At 40.6% G+C, this 16,665-nt stretch overlaps 1 protein-coding gene across 2 annotated transcripts in view; it reads right to left on the bottom strand.

Annotated features, from left to right (window-relative positions):
- Positions 1–16,665, bottom strand: part of LOC115152436 (reelin) — a 292,154-nt gene that overhangs the window by 144,463 nt on the left and 131,026 nt on the right. For both annotated transcript variants that reach the window (XM_029697314.1, XM_029697315.1), the window contains exon 4: positions 3,081–3,151. In XM_029697314.1, coding sequence (XP_029553174.1) covers positions 3,081–3,151 — 71 coding nt within the window. The remainder of the gene's footprint in view (positions 1–3,080; positions 3,152–16,665) is intronic.

Here is a 16,665-nt window from a genome sequence, read left to right as displayed (position 1 = left end):
CAGGGTCTACAGGAAATCACGGACTACAAAAAGAAAACCAGCCATGTCATGGACACCGACGTCACGCTACCAGACAAATGAAACACCTTTGCCCGCTTTGAGGATAATACAGTGCCACCGTCAAGGCCCGCTAACAAGGACTGTTCCTCTCCTTCTCTGTGGCCAATGTGAGTAAAACATTTAAACGTGTTAACCCTTGCAAGGCTGCTGGCCCAGACGGCATCCCTAGCCGTGCCCTCAGAGCATGCGGGGAGCAGCAGACTGGGATAGAGATTGATTGAATATGTCCGTAAACACACCAGCCAGCTGGTCTGCGCATAATCTGAGGATGTGGCTAGGGATGCCGTTTGGGCCGGCAGCCTTGCGAGGGTTAACACGTTTAAATGTTTTACTCACGTTGGCTGTGGTGAAGGAGAGCCCGCAGGTTTTTGGGCCCAAGCAAGTCTCTTCTTCTTATTGGTGTCCTTTAGTAGTAGCTTCTTTGCAGTCATTCGACCATGAAGGCCTGATTCCCACAGTGTCCTCTGAACAGTTGATGTTGAGATGTGTCTGTTACTTGAACTCTGTGAAGCATATATTTGGGCTGCAATCTGAGGTGCAGATACATCTAATTAATGTATCTTTTGCAGCAGAGGTAACTCTGGGTCTTCCTTTCCTCTGGCGGTCCTCATGAGAGCTAGTTTCATCGTAGCACTTGATGGGTTTTGCGTCTGCAATTGAAGAAACTTTCAAAGTTCTTGAAATTTTCCGCATTGACTGACCTTCATGTTTTAAAGTAATGGACTGCTATTTTGATATTTTGAGCTGTTCTTGCCATAATATGGACTTGGTTTTTAACCGAATAGGGCTATCTTCTGTATACCACCCCTACCTTGTCACAACACTGATTGGCTCAAACTGATTGGCCCATGATGGGCCCTCCCTGTGGCTCAGTTGGTAGAGCATGGTGTTTGCAATGCCAGGGTTGTGGGTTCGATTCCCACGGGGGGCCAGTACAAAAAAATTAATAAAAAAATGTATGAAATGTATGCATTCACTACTGTAAGTCGCTCTGGAAAAGAGCGTCTGCTAAATGACTAAAATGTCATGTAAAGAAATTCCACAAATTAACTTATAGAAAGGCACACCTGTTCACCTGTTCATTTAAATGCACTCCAGGTGACTACATTATGAAGCTGGTTGAGAGAATGCCAAGTGTGCAAAGCTTTCATCAAGGCAAAGGCAAGCTACTTTGAAGAATCTCAAATATAAAATATTTCTCGATTTGTTTAACACTTTTTTGGTTACTACATGATTCCATATGTGTTATTTCTTAGTTTTGATGTCTTCACTATTATCCTATAATGTAGAAAAGAGTACAAATAAAGAAAACCCTGGAATGAATAGGTGTGTACAAACTTTTGACTGGTACTATATATATATATATATATATATATATATCTGCCAAAATAACCTATTTTGTTCATTATAATACGATATTATTTTAATGTGAACACAATCAATGACCAAATTGAAATGCAAATTCCAGATTGCATTTTCAAGTTTACAGTTTTGTTCAATGCCCTACCAGAAAACACTTTCATATTGCAAAAGAAAAGGAATATAAGATAAATCAAGGCTCACTTTAGTACGTTATTGTGATCACATTCTTTGTGGCAAAAACAAGATGAAAAAAAAATTGCAATTAAACAATGCTTTTTCTTAACCTACGAAGTACAAAATGAAAATCCTTATTGGGTAAAACAATATTATTCCTCCATTTTCGATTTAATTTCCTCATTGTCATGAGTTATCCTGGCCAAGTTCTTAACCGTTTGCCTGTGAATTCATCAGTGTAGGTGGGATTGTCAGGGGAGGGGCATTATATTTTTGAGAGTCACAGAGTTGGTTCTGGATATGTCAATCGATCATTATGGGTGGTATTTTCAAGAAACGGGGCGGGAGTCACAGGGTTGGTGGGGTTTCAGACCTGTTAATTAATTATTATGGTTGGGATTTTCAGGGATGGGAGTATATTAGTAATCTAGACATTAAAACACTTTTTCTATCTAATTAATTATAGCAAAATCTGAGAAAATGTGTTGTGTTCTGTTAATAAATATGGATTCTCCCTCTTAAGAAACAGTGTACAATTGCAGGATATTTGTATGTATTTTTTAATGCTAATATTTCTGGGGATGGTACCCCAGATCCCTCCACCCTCCCAAGCTTTTGCACCCCCACCTTCAGACAAAGTCAGGCAACCTTGTCTGTGTGTGTAATGCTTGAGGTTGGAAGCAGGTTGCATGGCTTCTGTGTCTGTCGGTGTCTCTGTATCTTGTATGTGTGTGTGTAATGCTGGAGGTTGGTAGGAAAAAACCTAAACAGATCTTTTGCCAAACAGAGACGACTAGGCACTGTGACAGTATAGTTGATGTTGAGAGGGTCCTAGGGCAAGGAGAGGGAGATCACTCTTTACTACAGACAGTGTATCCATGTCACCTATTGTACAGTACAACTTTATCCTTCAATAATTTTCTGTCTCTCTTACTCATTCACACTTTCAGGCAATAGTGGAGGCTCTAGGCTTCATATCTTCATAGTGGCATGGATCCAGACAGCTGAGTAGTATACTGTGAACTGTCTCAATGGCACCACTAGTACTTCCCATGGCACTACTGGCCTACAACTAATAGCTTAGTGCTATTAAGGGCCACACTTGAGAGTGAAAACAGAGTTAGCCTACTTCAAGAAAACCCCACTTAATTTTCCTCTGATTGCAAACCTCTCTCGGGTAGTGTTTCAAAAGTGATCTGTCAGAGGGGTGCTTGAATAAGGAAGTCTGCTTCCTCCTAAACAAGTAATTACCACTACTCAGAGTGCATGATGGGAAAGCACTGTCAATGTGTACTTATTACTGTCACAGAGAAACTGGCTGCGGAGTACTAGCTATAAACAGTACAGCTCAGAGAAATATCTGAGTTTAGCATGAACTGAAATGAAGCTGGCAATACAGCACACCCAAACGTCTCTATCTGTAGTGTTGAAACATCATCGTTAGTCTGTCTGTGGTTTGTGTTTGTGTGTTCTGTGCTGCTCACCTCCCTGCTCACACAGCTGCTGGGCAAGAGCGTCCTTGAAGATGATCTGTCCTCGATGTGTAGCAGTGGCCCTGAGAGAGGGACAGTGATGGAGAGAGGGACGGTGATGGAGAGAGGGACGGTGATGGAGAGAGGGACGGTGATAGAGGGAAAGAGATAGAGGGAGATGCAGTAAGAGCATTAAGTCAAACTGTGCCGAGGGTAAAGATGAGACTATCAATATAAAGATTAACTTTGAACAGATGCCTTAGTTCACCCGTAGATTAAAAAAATAATGGTGTATGTCTGTCTGTATGTGTTGCAGTGCTGCCTTTAGCCTTTTGGGGGCCCTCAGCAAGATTTGATTGGGGGCACTCCCCTACCTCACAGGCAAAACGTTTTAGTGCCGGAACAAAAGGTGGGTGACCATTTCATGAAATTCTGCATTATTTTAGATGACTGGAGACTTTAACATAATGTTTTTTTATAACTCACACATTTTCAAAATGACAGGCTACTTAGACACTAACAAACTGAGAATCTGAGATCAAGAAAAACAACCTAGTCTTGAATCCATCAATAGCCTGGACCTAGATGTGTGGAGACACAATATGAGGAGGAAATTATAGTCCTAAAAGAGATTTCCAGTTTCACTGACTCACCAGCGATTGGCTGACGCACTGGTGCAAAATGCTTATGTCTCTCTTGTTTTACTTTGTAAAACAATGTGGTCGCTCAATAGGCCTATTTGGCAGCCTACATACTGATTAGTCTTCTCTTTTCAACCGGATACATTTGCTTTCCAACCTGTGTTTTCCCGTAATTGTATTTCAAATATTGCGAGGCCTGTTTTGACTGCATGCTGTTCAATGACAGATTTGCCGCATGTTCCCGACTGTAGGCATGCCTTGTGACTGGGCTACACACAATCCACAGCTAGGCATATATTATTTTTATAAGCCATTGATCCTCTGTGGCTAAATGATATGCCTACTCCTGGTGTAGTATTTTGAATTATTAAATGTATTTCTGAACAGACAGCAGTAGTTCTATAACAATTGATCAGGGGTGCTGCGACACTTCCAGCACCCTTCCCGCCTAAGTACAATGCTGGAGAGATGAGAGTGGCAGGCTCATGTCTATCAGAGCAGAGAGAGGGAGAGAGGTCATAGAAAGACACCTCTCTCACCACAGCAATGGCCATGTGTTGGTCTATATAGGCTACAATGTTGCACAAACCATAAGCCCAGGCCTGGCCAACACAAATCAATTCTTAAAATATCAGGCATGTTTTCATATTACGTTTTTCAAGGGGCAGGAGAATCACAGAGGGGTCAACACTGATTGCTTTTATTAGAATTTTTACATTGCAAACATTGACAATTATTTTTCATGCCAGGAGAGGCACCGGATCCTGGAAATTGGGTTCTGGAACAAAATTGTACAAAACTGGCTCAAGTTAAGCACTGGTGCCCCCTCTCTTGGCAGTCAATACATTTTTTCAGTGTTAAAGTTAATTTCCTGCAATTATACATATTACAAAGTGAAAGTCTTTTGCAACTCTTCACATTTTGCCATGGGGCAGAGAACATTTTGCAGTTTTAAAGAAAAAAAATCTCACTTTTAAAAGTCCAATGCAGCTGTTTTTATCTCAATATCAAATAATTTATGGGTAACAATTAAGCACCTTACTGTGATTGTTTTAAATTAAAATGGTCAAAAAGAAACAAATTGCTTCTTAGCAAAGAGCAATTTCTCAAGAAAGAATTTAGCTTGGACTGTCTGGGAGTGGTCTGGGTGGGGAGGGGAAAACTGAAACCTAGCTGTTATTGCAGAGAGGTTTAGAACTCTCTCTTATTGGTTAATTAAATCATTTACTGCATGTTGATGTCACCAGGCAGGCCAAAACTCCATCCCACCAAAACAGACTGAAATGTCAGGCTCTTACACTAAAAGGACGTTATCATCATTTTCACAATTTCACAGAATTATCCCAACCTCAGTGTGGAAATATATATGAAACACAGGAAAATCACATTTTTGACTGCACTTTGAAAGTTCGTATTTTGATATCTTTATTGTTCGATATAAAAGACACCAGCAAATCAGCTCAAAGTGATTTTGATTTTGGAAATCTGTTCCAAAGTATTTCCATGCGTAATAGAGAGATATAGTCCCTTTTGAAAGTATTCACAACCCTAGACTTTATCCACGTTTTGAATTTAATAGTCATTTTTTTTGTTAACGCTCTACATAAAAAATGTTAAGATTTTTTTAATGAATGGAAAATAAAACACAAATATATCTTGATTAGATAAGTAGTCAATACATGTTAGAATGACCTAGGAGCTTTGCACACCTGGATTGTACAATATTTTCACATTATTATTTTTTTAAATTATTTAAGCAAAGTCAAGTTAGTTGTTGATCATTGCTTGACAGCCATTTTCAAGGTTTTGCCATAGATTTTCAATCCGATTTAAGTCAAAACTGTAACTAGGCCACTCTGGAACATTCAATGCCGTCTTGTTAAGCAACTCCAGTGTGTATACTTGTGTTTTAGGTAATTGTCCTGCTGAAAGAATAATTTGTTTCCCAGTGTCTGTTGGGATGTTGCCTGTGCTTAGCTCTATTCCTTTTATTTGTATCCTAAAAACACTCCCTAATCCTTGCTGATGACCATGACCTGATGTAGCCACCACCATGCTTGAAAATATGAAGAGTGGTACTCAGTAATACGTTGTGGTGGTTTTGCCCCAAACATCACGCTTTGTATTCAGGACAAAAATATAATTTCTTTAGTGCCTTACTGCAAACATGTTGCATGTTTTGGAATATTTCAATTCTGTACAGGCTACCTTCTTTTCACACTGTCTATTAGATTAGTATTGTGGAGTAACTACAATGTTGTTGGTCCATCCTCAGTTATCTCCTATCACAGCCATTAAACTCTGTAACTGTTTTGAAATCACCATTGGCCTCCCTGAGCGGTTTCCTTCCTCTCCGACAACCTAGTTATGAAGGGTGCATGTATCTTTGTAGTGACCATCAAAAGTGTAATAAATAATTGCACCATGCTCAAAGGGATATTCAATGTATTTTCTTATTTCTTGGTCTCGTGTATCGCGTCAGTCAGTAGCTTTGTTCCAGGGTGTCAGCATGCTACACAAATACCAGTCGGTGCACTAGCTCTGGTCAAGGGTGTTATGTTAACCACTGTTGCTTGTGCAGCAACACTGATACCAGCCAGATGATCACAACTACATTACTAATGTAGCTAGCAACATTCGAATAAATCAGAATGGATTCATTTTTGAATGAAGCAGCTGCCTGTTTAGCTGCCGAAAGTGGAGTAGCTAGCTAGCTGGCAAATGGTGATGCTAACGTTAACTAGCAGGCGAACCGGCAGTATGGTATAATGGAGAGTGATTTAAATTGTGTGCATTGTGTGTACTTACCACCCATTAGTTTCATATTAAGTGTGTGTGACTGCCCGGCTCAGCTAACTTTTACGCAAGTGTAGGGTATCCACCCACACTAACATGCGTTAGTGATGAAATTTCACTTCCTTTGTCATAAAATACATTTTACCAAGACAAATATGATTATTCATGTTGTGAATTGTTCAGTGTGGTCTTTCTCTAACATATCATTAACATTATATCTAAAAAGTCCGATTTTGTAACCTAATACATTCGATAGTAAGCACCGAGCTCTGTTGACTTAGCGGTGCAGGTTTCTCGTAAACAACTTTTTTGTGGTCGTTGTCTTCAAAGTTGTTTCCACGGGTCACAATAATCTAATTTAGCATCACATGAGCTGAATTAAATTGAAATGGAATTGAAAATAAAAAGCGTGGTATATGCTCAGTTGTCCATTGAGATTTCAAAGTGATAAGCTTATTTTTGTGAGAAATCTTCTATAAAGAACAGGAATTTCGAATTCATACAAAAAGCATACACTAAAATATGAAAATACTCCATGTCATGTCGAGAAATGTTTATCCATTTTACCTATTGTTTTATGTCCTGCGGATTCAAGAAGAAATATGACGAGTCCGATGGGATAGTGAGCTTGTCAGGTAGCCAGTAGCCTTAATTCTTGCACCAGAATCCAGCCTAACACAATGCAATTTTCCAGATTTGTATTTTTTTTACTCTGGCCTCCATTGTTTTAGTAACCCTAATTCTTGCCATCCTACCAGGGTAAAAACTCTAAACAGGTTATAAACAGATTATAAAATATAAATAACCACATATTCGCTTTGCTTGAATGACCCTGCAAATGCATTGTTGTTGGGACAATTTCAAAATATATATATTTCAAAAGTTTAGGTAGGCAATATAGATCAGTTGTTGTATTACTTGTGTGCTCACTCAGCTGTGCCTCACATTTAAATAATTAGCTTTTTATTTTATTTTACTGGGCTGATGATGCCTGCATCTGATGGTCAGTCTCAGTGGAGGAAGAGAGCAGCAGACTGATGGTGCGTCTCTCAACATCCCTACGCTCTCCCTGCCAAAAAGGGACATCGTCTTCCAGCTTATGGCAAAACTCGAGTTCACCGCATTATTTCTGCCTCATGCACAAATTATTATTTTTAATCCTATGAACAGAGAAAGTTAAATATTTCTCAATATAATAACAGATCCAAGTCGCTAATAATAACTGAAACCTATCGATACACTTTCTTACTTCATTGCAGCTGCATTGCTGGTTGTAGCACGAGTGGAAGTAAGAAGAACGCACATTTTATGGCTTGTAAAAGTGTTGACAGTGCTGAGTAACAACTTAAACGTGAATAGTCCCGTATGGTTCAGTTGATAGAGCATGGTGTTTGCAACACCAGGGTTGTGGGTTTGATTCTCACGGGGGTCCAGTACGGAGAAGAAATGTATTCACTACTGTAAGTCGCTCTGGATAAGAGTGTCTGCTAAATGACTAAAATGTAAATGTAACTCACTCATTAAAACAGCAGCTCTTTCTTTGCTGTACTTGTTGACAGTCTCTCTCTAGTCATGATTTTAAAAGTTTTATCTCACAGTATTAACTTTTTTGTAGGTTTCTTTTACGCCTGCTACGTTACTGCAGACACGGTATTCTGAGCCAGTAATGCTCTTCTTAAGGTTTTATACCACAAGGTGAGGAGATCCCCTAAGTACAACAAAGGCATGAGGTCCATGGGACTTGAGATGCATCTCGTCAAGAGGTACAGTAACTAAAATGTCTACTGTCCAGGTCTTTATTATGTGTGTCAGCACAATGTTAACTAAACCAAAACACTTTTACTTTCACTATAATTGTATCTTAAACACACTTAATACAGTTCATTCTAATCTCTGTAGCTCTCACTCCCAGATAAGTGATGTAAGACAGTAGGCCAAAAGACCAGACAGAGCAGAGATGTGGCATAAGACAATGTAATACTTGCTCACTTGGTATAAGACAGCAGCAGCTGGAGTAGAGAATGACACACCAGAGGGCAGGACATGGCATAGAGACTACAGTGTGGTGGGTGAGGTGACCTTCTTCTTGTAAATGAGTACCCCCAGGAAAGACACTGATACAAACACATGCACACAAACATCATGCCCTTAACACAACTGAATAGTCCTTAGCAAGATCCAGCTTGACAACATCCTTATGGGCAGTCAATTGTTGGTATCACAGATACTGAGATTAAAGTACACTGCATGACCAAAAGTATGTGGACACCTGCTCGTTGTACAACTCATTCCAAAATCATGGCCATTGATATGGAGTTGGTCCCCCCTTTACAGCTATAACAGTCTTCACTCTTCTGGGAATGCTTTCCAGTAGATGTTGGAACATTGCTGCGGGGTCTTGCTTCCATTCAGCCACGAGCAGTAGTGAGGTCGGGTGCTGATGTTGCGGGATTAGGCTTGGCTCACAGTCAGTGTTCCAATTCATAGATGGGGTTGAGGTCAGGGCTCTGTGCAGGCCAGTCAAGTTCTTCCACACCGAACTCAACAAACCGTTTCTGTATGGAACTCACTTTGTGCACCGGGGCATTGCCATGGTGAAACAGGAAAGGGCCTTCCCCAAACTGTTGCCACAAAGTTGGAAGCACAGAATCATCTAGAATGTCATTGTATGCTGTAGTGTTAAGATTTCCCTTCACTGGAACTAAGACACCTAATCCGAACCATGAAAAACAGTCCCAGACCATTATTCTTCCTCCACGAAACTTTACAGTTGGCACTATGCATTGGGGCAGGTACCGTTCTCCTAGCATCCGCCAAACCCAGATTCATCTGTTGGACTTCCAGATGGCGAAGCATGATTCATCACTCCAGAGAATACGTTTACACTGCTTCAGAGTCCAATGGTGCCAAGCTTTACACCACTCCAGCCGACGCTTGGCATTGCATATGGTGATCTTAGGCTTGTGTGTGGCTGTTTGGCCATGGAAACCCATTTCATGCTCACGATTAGCAGTTCATGTGCTGACTTTGCTTCCAGAGGCAGCTTGGAACTCGGTAGTGAGTGTTGCAATCGAGGACAGACGATTTGTATGCGCTACGCTCTTCAGCACTCAGGGGCCCCGTTCTGTGAGCTTGTGTGGCCTACCACTTTGCAGCTGAGCTATTGTTGCTCCTAGAAGTTTCCACTTCAAATAACATCACTTACAGTTGACAGGGGAAGCTCTAGCAGGGCAGATATTTGACAGACTGACTTGTTGGAAAGGTGGCATCCTTTGACGGTGTCAAGGTTGAAAGTCACTGATCTCTTCAGTAAGGCCCTTCTACTGTCAATGTTTGTCTATGGAGATTGCATGGCTGTGTTTGATTTTATACACCTGTCAGCAACGGGTGTGGCTGAAATAGCCGAATCCACCAATTTGAAGGCGTGTCCAGATACTTTTGTTTATACTGTATCTGTCTATCACGCTGTTTAATCATTTAAATACTAACTCTTAGTTACTGAATCTAAGAGCCAGAGGTGGTAAAAGATGCAGTTTTAAATCACAGTAAAAAATGAACCTAATAAAAATCAAATTGTGTCAAGTCTTGTAAAAATTATTCGCAGGGCTATCGAGGTCAAAGTCATGAAAGACATGAAGTCATAAATATCCCAGTGGTGGTCTATTTCCTGATCAGCAATTTTATTGCCTGGCTAAGTCAGTATGTACCCATCTTGTAGTGCAGTATCACATCAGGCCCATCAAATATACTATGAGTGCCTGTGTGTGTGTGCGGGTGTCTTTAACCTGTTACATCTAGGGGGCAGTAATTTCACGGCTGGATAAAAAACGTACCCGATTTAATCTGATTATTAGTCCTGCCCAGAAACTGGAATATGCATATAATTATTAGCTTTGGAGAGAAAACACTCCAAAGTTTCTGAAACTGTTTGAATGGTGTCTGTGAGTATAACAGAACTCCTATGGCAGGCAAAAACCTGAGATGCTTCTGTTCAGGAAGTACCCTGTCTGAACATTTCTTGCCCTTCTTTATTATCTCTGTCGTTTACAAAGGATCTCTGCTCTTACGTGACACTTAGCACGTCAACAATGGAGTCTCAGGGCCCGCGAAAAACAGGAATGATGTCATTCAAAGCCCTGGCTGAAGCACACGAGAGCAAATGCTGAGTGGTCAGTCAATGGACTAAGCCTTAGGCGCGTGACACGCCCCGCCCCCGGCTTTTGGTTTTTTCCTCAGTTTACAGACAGGCAGATTCCCGGTCGGAATATTATCGCTTCTCTACGAGATAAATTGCATAAATATTGGTTTTAAACAGCGGTTGACATGCTTCGAAGTACGGTAATGGAATATTTCGAAATTTTTTGTCATATTTTGCGTCATGCTCGTGGCCGAGATTTAGCGTTGGGATAGTGTCTAGAACGCACGAACAAAACGTCGCTGTTTGGATATAACGATGGATTATTTGGGACCAAACCTACATTTGTTATTGAAGTAGAAGTCCTGGCAGTGTATTCTGATGAAGAACAAGCAAGGTAAGAAAATTTTTCTTATAGGAAATGTGATTTTGGTGAAGGCTACACTGGGTGGGTGTCTAAATAGCTAGCCCTGTAACGCCGGGCTATGTACTTACATTATTGCAAAATGTGCTTCATCCGAAAAGCTATTTTAAAATCGGACATATCGAGTGCATAGAGGAGTTCTGTATCTATAATTCTTAAAATAATTGTTATGCTTTTTGTGAACGTTTATCGTGAGTAATTTAGTAAAATCACCGGAAGTGTTCGGTGGGAATGCTAGTTCTGAACGTCACATGCTAATGTAAAAAGCTGGTTTTTGATATAAATATGAACTTGATTGAACAGACATGCATGTATTGTATAACACAATGTCCTAGGTGTGTCATCTGATGAAGATCATCAAAGGTTAGTGCTGCATTTAGATATGGTTTGGGTTTATGTGACATGATATGCTAGCTTGAAAAATGGCTGTGTGATTATTCCTGGCTGGGTACTCTGCTGACATAATCTAATGTTTTGCTTTCGCTGTAAAGCCTTTTTGAAATCGGACAGTTTGGTTAGATAAAGGAGAGTCTTGTCTTTAAATAGCTGTAACATAGTCATATGTTTGAAAAGTGTAAGTTTTCGGATTTAGAGGAGTTTGAATTTCGCGCCCCGCCCATCATTGGATATTGGAGCAGACGTTCCGCTAGCGGAACGTGTAGATGTAAGAAGTTAAATGAATCAGTACTGGCTATTTACAAGATGTAATTGCTTCCAATCATGTCCCAAATTAATCCTCCCTGGGCCAAATGAAGACATTACTGAAAACATTAAAACTTTGGTGCTGATCCAAATAGAGAATCACTCTCCCAGACACTCAGTAAACTTGATATGCACGCACACGAACACACAAACACTCTCTGGGCTTGTCAGAGAGGTAATTGCGGTCAAAATGAAAGACCCACTGAAATACTTCCTCAGTCTAGTAGGGATTGCATCAGTGAGACATACTATCACTGTTCTCTAAATGAAACAATTGTAGCAGGGCTGTGTGGAAACTCCATTTGTCACTGTCACTCTACAACACAACACAGCAATCTCCAAGACAGACTTCTCTTTTTCTCCACCAACACACTCTGTCAAAATGGCATGGCATAGCACAACGAGACAACACCGTGCAGCACAACAGAGAGAAGAGGAGGGCAGTGGAGAGGAGGAAAGAGGAGCGGAGAGGAGGAGAGGAGTAGAGAGCAGAGGAGAGAGGAGAGGAGGGGAGTGGAGAGAAGTAGGGAGGAGAGAAGCAGAGACCAGAGGACAGGAGGAGAGCAGAGGAGTGGAGTGGAGAGCAGAGGAGAGCAGAGGCACTTCGTTCAAACACGTTCGTTCAAACATGTCAAACGTTGTATAACCTCTCTAGGGTAGGGGGCAGTATTTGCACGGCCGGATAAAAAATGTACCCGATTTAATCTGATTACTACTCCTGCCCAGTAACTAGAATATGCATATAATTAGAAGATTTAGATAGAAAACACTCTAACGTTTCTAAAACTGTTTGAATGGTGTCTGTGAGTATAACAGAACTCATATGGCAGGCCAAAACCTGAGAAGATTCCATGCAGGAAGTGGAAATCTGATTTGTGGAATCACCTTCAACACTTTGCCTATGAAACACACTGTGAGTTAGGATTCATTTAGCACTTCCTAAGGCTTCCACTAGATATCAAAAGTCTTTACAAAGTGGTTTGAGTCTTCTCTGGTAGAAACTGACCGAACGAGAGGCCTGGAAAGTTGGTCATAGGGGGAGGGCCATTACTACTATGACGCGGGCGCCCATGGGTACCCTTTCATTCTGAAACGTTTAGTAAGACAATGCAATCGTCCGCCTTGAATATTATTGAAGCTCTGATTGAAAAAGTCCCTAAAGATTTATGTTATCCTCTCTAGGGTATGTGGGACGAAATAGTCCCACCTACTCAACAGCCAGTGGAATCCCGTGGCGCGTTATTCAAATACCTTAGAAATGCTATTACTTCAATTTCTCAAACATATGACTATTTTACACCATTTTAAAGACAGGACTCTTGTTAATCTAACCACACTGTCGAGTATAACATAAACTCTTGGCAGCCAAAACCGAAAGATTCCAGATGCAGGAAGTGGAAATCCTGATTTGTGTGAATCACTTCAACACTTTGCCTATGAAAACACACTGTGAGTTAGGATTCATTTAGCACTTCCTAAGGCTTCCACTAGATATCAAAAGTCTTTACAAAGTGGTTTGAGTCTTCTCTGGTAGAAACTGACCGAACGAGAGGCCTGGAAAGTTGGTCATAGGGGGAGGGCCATTACTACTATGACGCGGGCGCCCATGGGTACCCTTTCATTCTGAAACGTTTAGTAAGACAATGCAATCGTCCGCCTTGAATATTATTGAAGCTCTGATTGAAAAAGTCCCTAAAGATTTATGTTATCCTCTCTAGGGTATGTGGGACGAAATAGTCCCACCTACTCAACAGCCAGTGGAATCCCGTGGCGCGTTATTCAAATACCTTAGAAATGCTATTACTTCAATTTCTCAAACATATGACTATTTTACACCATTTTAAAGACAGGACTCTTGTTAATCTAACCACACTGTCCGATTTCAAAAGGCTTTACAACGAAAGCAAAACATTAGATTATGTCAGCAGAGTACCCAGCCAGACACCCATTTTTCAAGCAAGCATATAATGTCACATAAACCCAAACCACAGCTAAATGCAGCACTAACCTTTGATGATCTTCATCAGATGACACTCCTAGGACATTATGTTATACAATACATGCATGTTTTGTTCAATCAAGTTCATATTTATATCAAAAAACAGCTTTTTACATTAGCATGTGACGTTCAGAACTAGCATACCCACCGCAAACTTCCGGTGAATTTACTAAATTACTCACGATAAACATACAATTATTTTAAGAATTATAGATACAGAACTCCTTTATGCAATCGCTATGTCTGATTTTAAAATAGCTTTTCGGTAAAAGCACATTTTGCAATATTCTGAGTAGATAGCCCAGCCATCACGGGGTAGCTAATTTGACACCCACCAAGTTTGGCCCTCACCAAACTCCGATTTACTATTAGAAAAATTTGATTACCTTTGCTGTTCTTCGTCAGAATGCACTCCCAGGACTTCTACTTCAATAACAAAAGTTGGTTTGGTTCAAAATAATCCATAGTTTTGTTCAAATATCCTCTGTTTTGTTAGTGCGTTCAAGACACTATCCGAAGGGTGACGAAGGGTGACGAAGGGTGACGCGCCCGACGCGTTTCGTGACAAAAAAATTCTAAATATTCCATTACCGTACTTCGAAGCATGTCAACCGCTGTTTAAAATCAATTTTTATGTGATTTTTCTCGTAAAAAAGCGATAATATTCTGACCGGGAAACCCTGTTTTCGTTCAAAGACAGAGAAAACAAAAACATGGTGTCGCCTCGTGCACCCGCCTCAGTCTCATTGTTCTCTGATCGACCACTATCCAAATGCGCTACTGTTTTTCAGCCAGGGGCTCCAAAGGCATCATTCAGCGTTTTGCCGCCTTCTGAGAGCATATGGGAGCCGTAGGAAGTGTGACGTTACAGCAGAGATCCTCAGTTTTCAATAAAGAGAGTGTAGAATCCCAAGAAATGGTCAGAGAGGGCACTTCCTGTAAGGAATCTTCTCAGGTTTTTGCCTGCCATATGAGTTCTGTTATACTCACAGAAACCATTCAAACAGTTTTAGAAACTTTAGGGTGTTTTCTATCCAAAGCCAATAATTATATGCATATTTTAGTTTCTGGGCAGTAGTAATAACCAGATTAAATCGGGTACGTTTTTTATCCGGCCGTGCAGATACTGCCCCCTACCCTAGAGAGGTTATACAACATTTGACATGTTTGAACAAATGTAAATATATATTTTTTGCACATTCGTGACGACAAGTCCCGCGCGCTTCAGTACATTATGAGTAGCCTTCGGAACACGCTAACAAGAAGGAGCTATTGGGACATAAATTATTAACTTTTTTGAACAAAACTACATTTTTTGTGGACCTGGGATTCCTGGAAGTGCCTTCTGATGAAGATAATCAAAGGTAAAGGAATATTTACAATAGTATATTTGATTTTAGATGGTTCAAAGATGGCGCTAACCTGTATCGCCTAGCGTATTTTTCTGAGCATAGCACCTCGTTTATTGCAAAGTGTGATTTCCCAGTAAAGTTATTTTTAAATATGGCAATGCGGTTGCATTCACAAGATGTTAATCTATAATTCTTTGAATGACAATATTACATTTTAACAATGTTTTCGAATAGTAATTTTGTAAATTGTAGCGTTGATTCACCGGAAGCATTTGAGGGAAAATATTTTCTGAATGTCACGTGCCGATGTAAAATGCTGTTTTTATATATAAATATGAACTTTATCGAACAAAAAATGCATGTATTGTGTAACATGATGTCCTAGGAGTGTCATCTGATGAAGATTGTCAAAGGTTAGTGCTGCATTTAGCTGTGTTTTGGGTATTTGTGATGCATGCTAGTTGCTTTGAAAATGGCAGTGTGATTATTTTGGGATGGGTACTCTCCTAACATAATCTAATGTTTTGCTTTTGCTGTAAAGCCTTTTTGAAATCGGACAACGTGGTTCAATTCAGAAGAGGTGTATCTATAAAATGGTTTAAAATAGTCATATGTTTGAGAAATTGAAGTTATAGTATTTATAAGGTATTTGTATTTCACGCGACGTGATTCCACTGGCTGTTGACTAGGTGGGCGTCCCACGTTCCAAGACAGGTTTTAATCATATTCAGACATCTAAATTGGTTAAACATTCATTTGGATTTGTACGTGTGTGTGTACGTATGTGTGTGTGTGTGTGTGTGTGTGTGTGGTATTTTTATGAATAAATGATGTGTGGTGATGAACAGCGGGTGGGGATGTAGGAACAAGCCTCTTTAATATTTACTAAACAGAAACACAGTCAGGTATCAGGCTACGCTAACTAACAAGACATGAGAGCAACACAGCATAGCACAGTGCTCCACAACCTGCACAAAGGTTATGCAAACATTCCCTTTAGCAGTGTGTATATCATTAAATCAGGTTAGGAGAGACACACGGAGAGAGACAGGCAGACGAGGAGAAAGGAGTTTAGCCCCTCTATCTGAGCAAGGAGAAAAGTGTGTGATCGGTGCAACTCCACAGCTGCGTCTGTCCTGTCGGTACATTCTACTGGAACCTCAGCGTGTGTCTCATTACAGGACACACATACTGTACACACACACACACACACACACACACACACACACACACACACACACACACACACACACACACACACACACACACACACACACACACACACACACACACACACACACACACACACACTTACTGAACACCTAAACATTAATTAGAATTTATTTGGGAGGGAAAGCAATTAAGGGCTCAAACAACTCGGAGTGTATAGGTGTGCTTGTGTCTGAGTGTGCGTGCGTGCGTGTGTTTGTCCTCTCCTCTGATTGTAGAACAGCAATCATTCATCTTCTGAAAAAGAGTGTCATTCTCTCATTAGTGAAGGGGGTGCAGATCGGAGAGAAGGGAGATGAGGAGAGGAGGATGGAGAGG

This window comes from Salmo trutta, chromosome 17 (assembly GCF_901001165.1).
Source record: "Salmo trutta chromosome 17, fSalTru1.1, whole genome shotgun sequence".
NCBI classification, from domain to species: domain Eukaryota; kingdom Metazoa; phylum Chordata; class Actinopteri; order Salmoniformes; family Salmonidae; genus Salmo; species Salmo trutta.
Note: the sequence above shows the minus strand (reverse complement) of the source record. Positions and strands in the feature narration are given on the sequence as shown.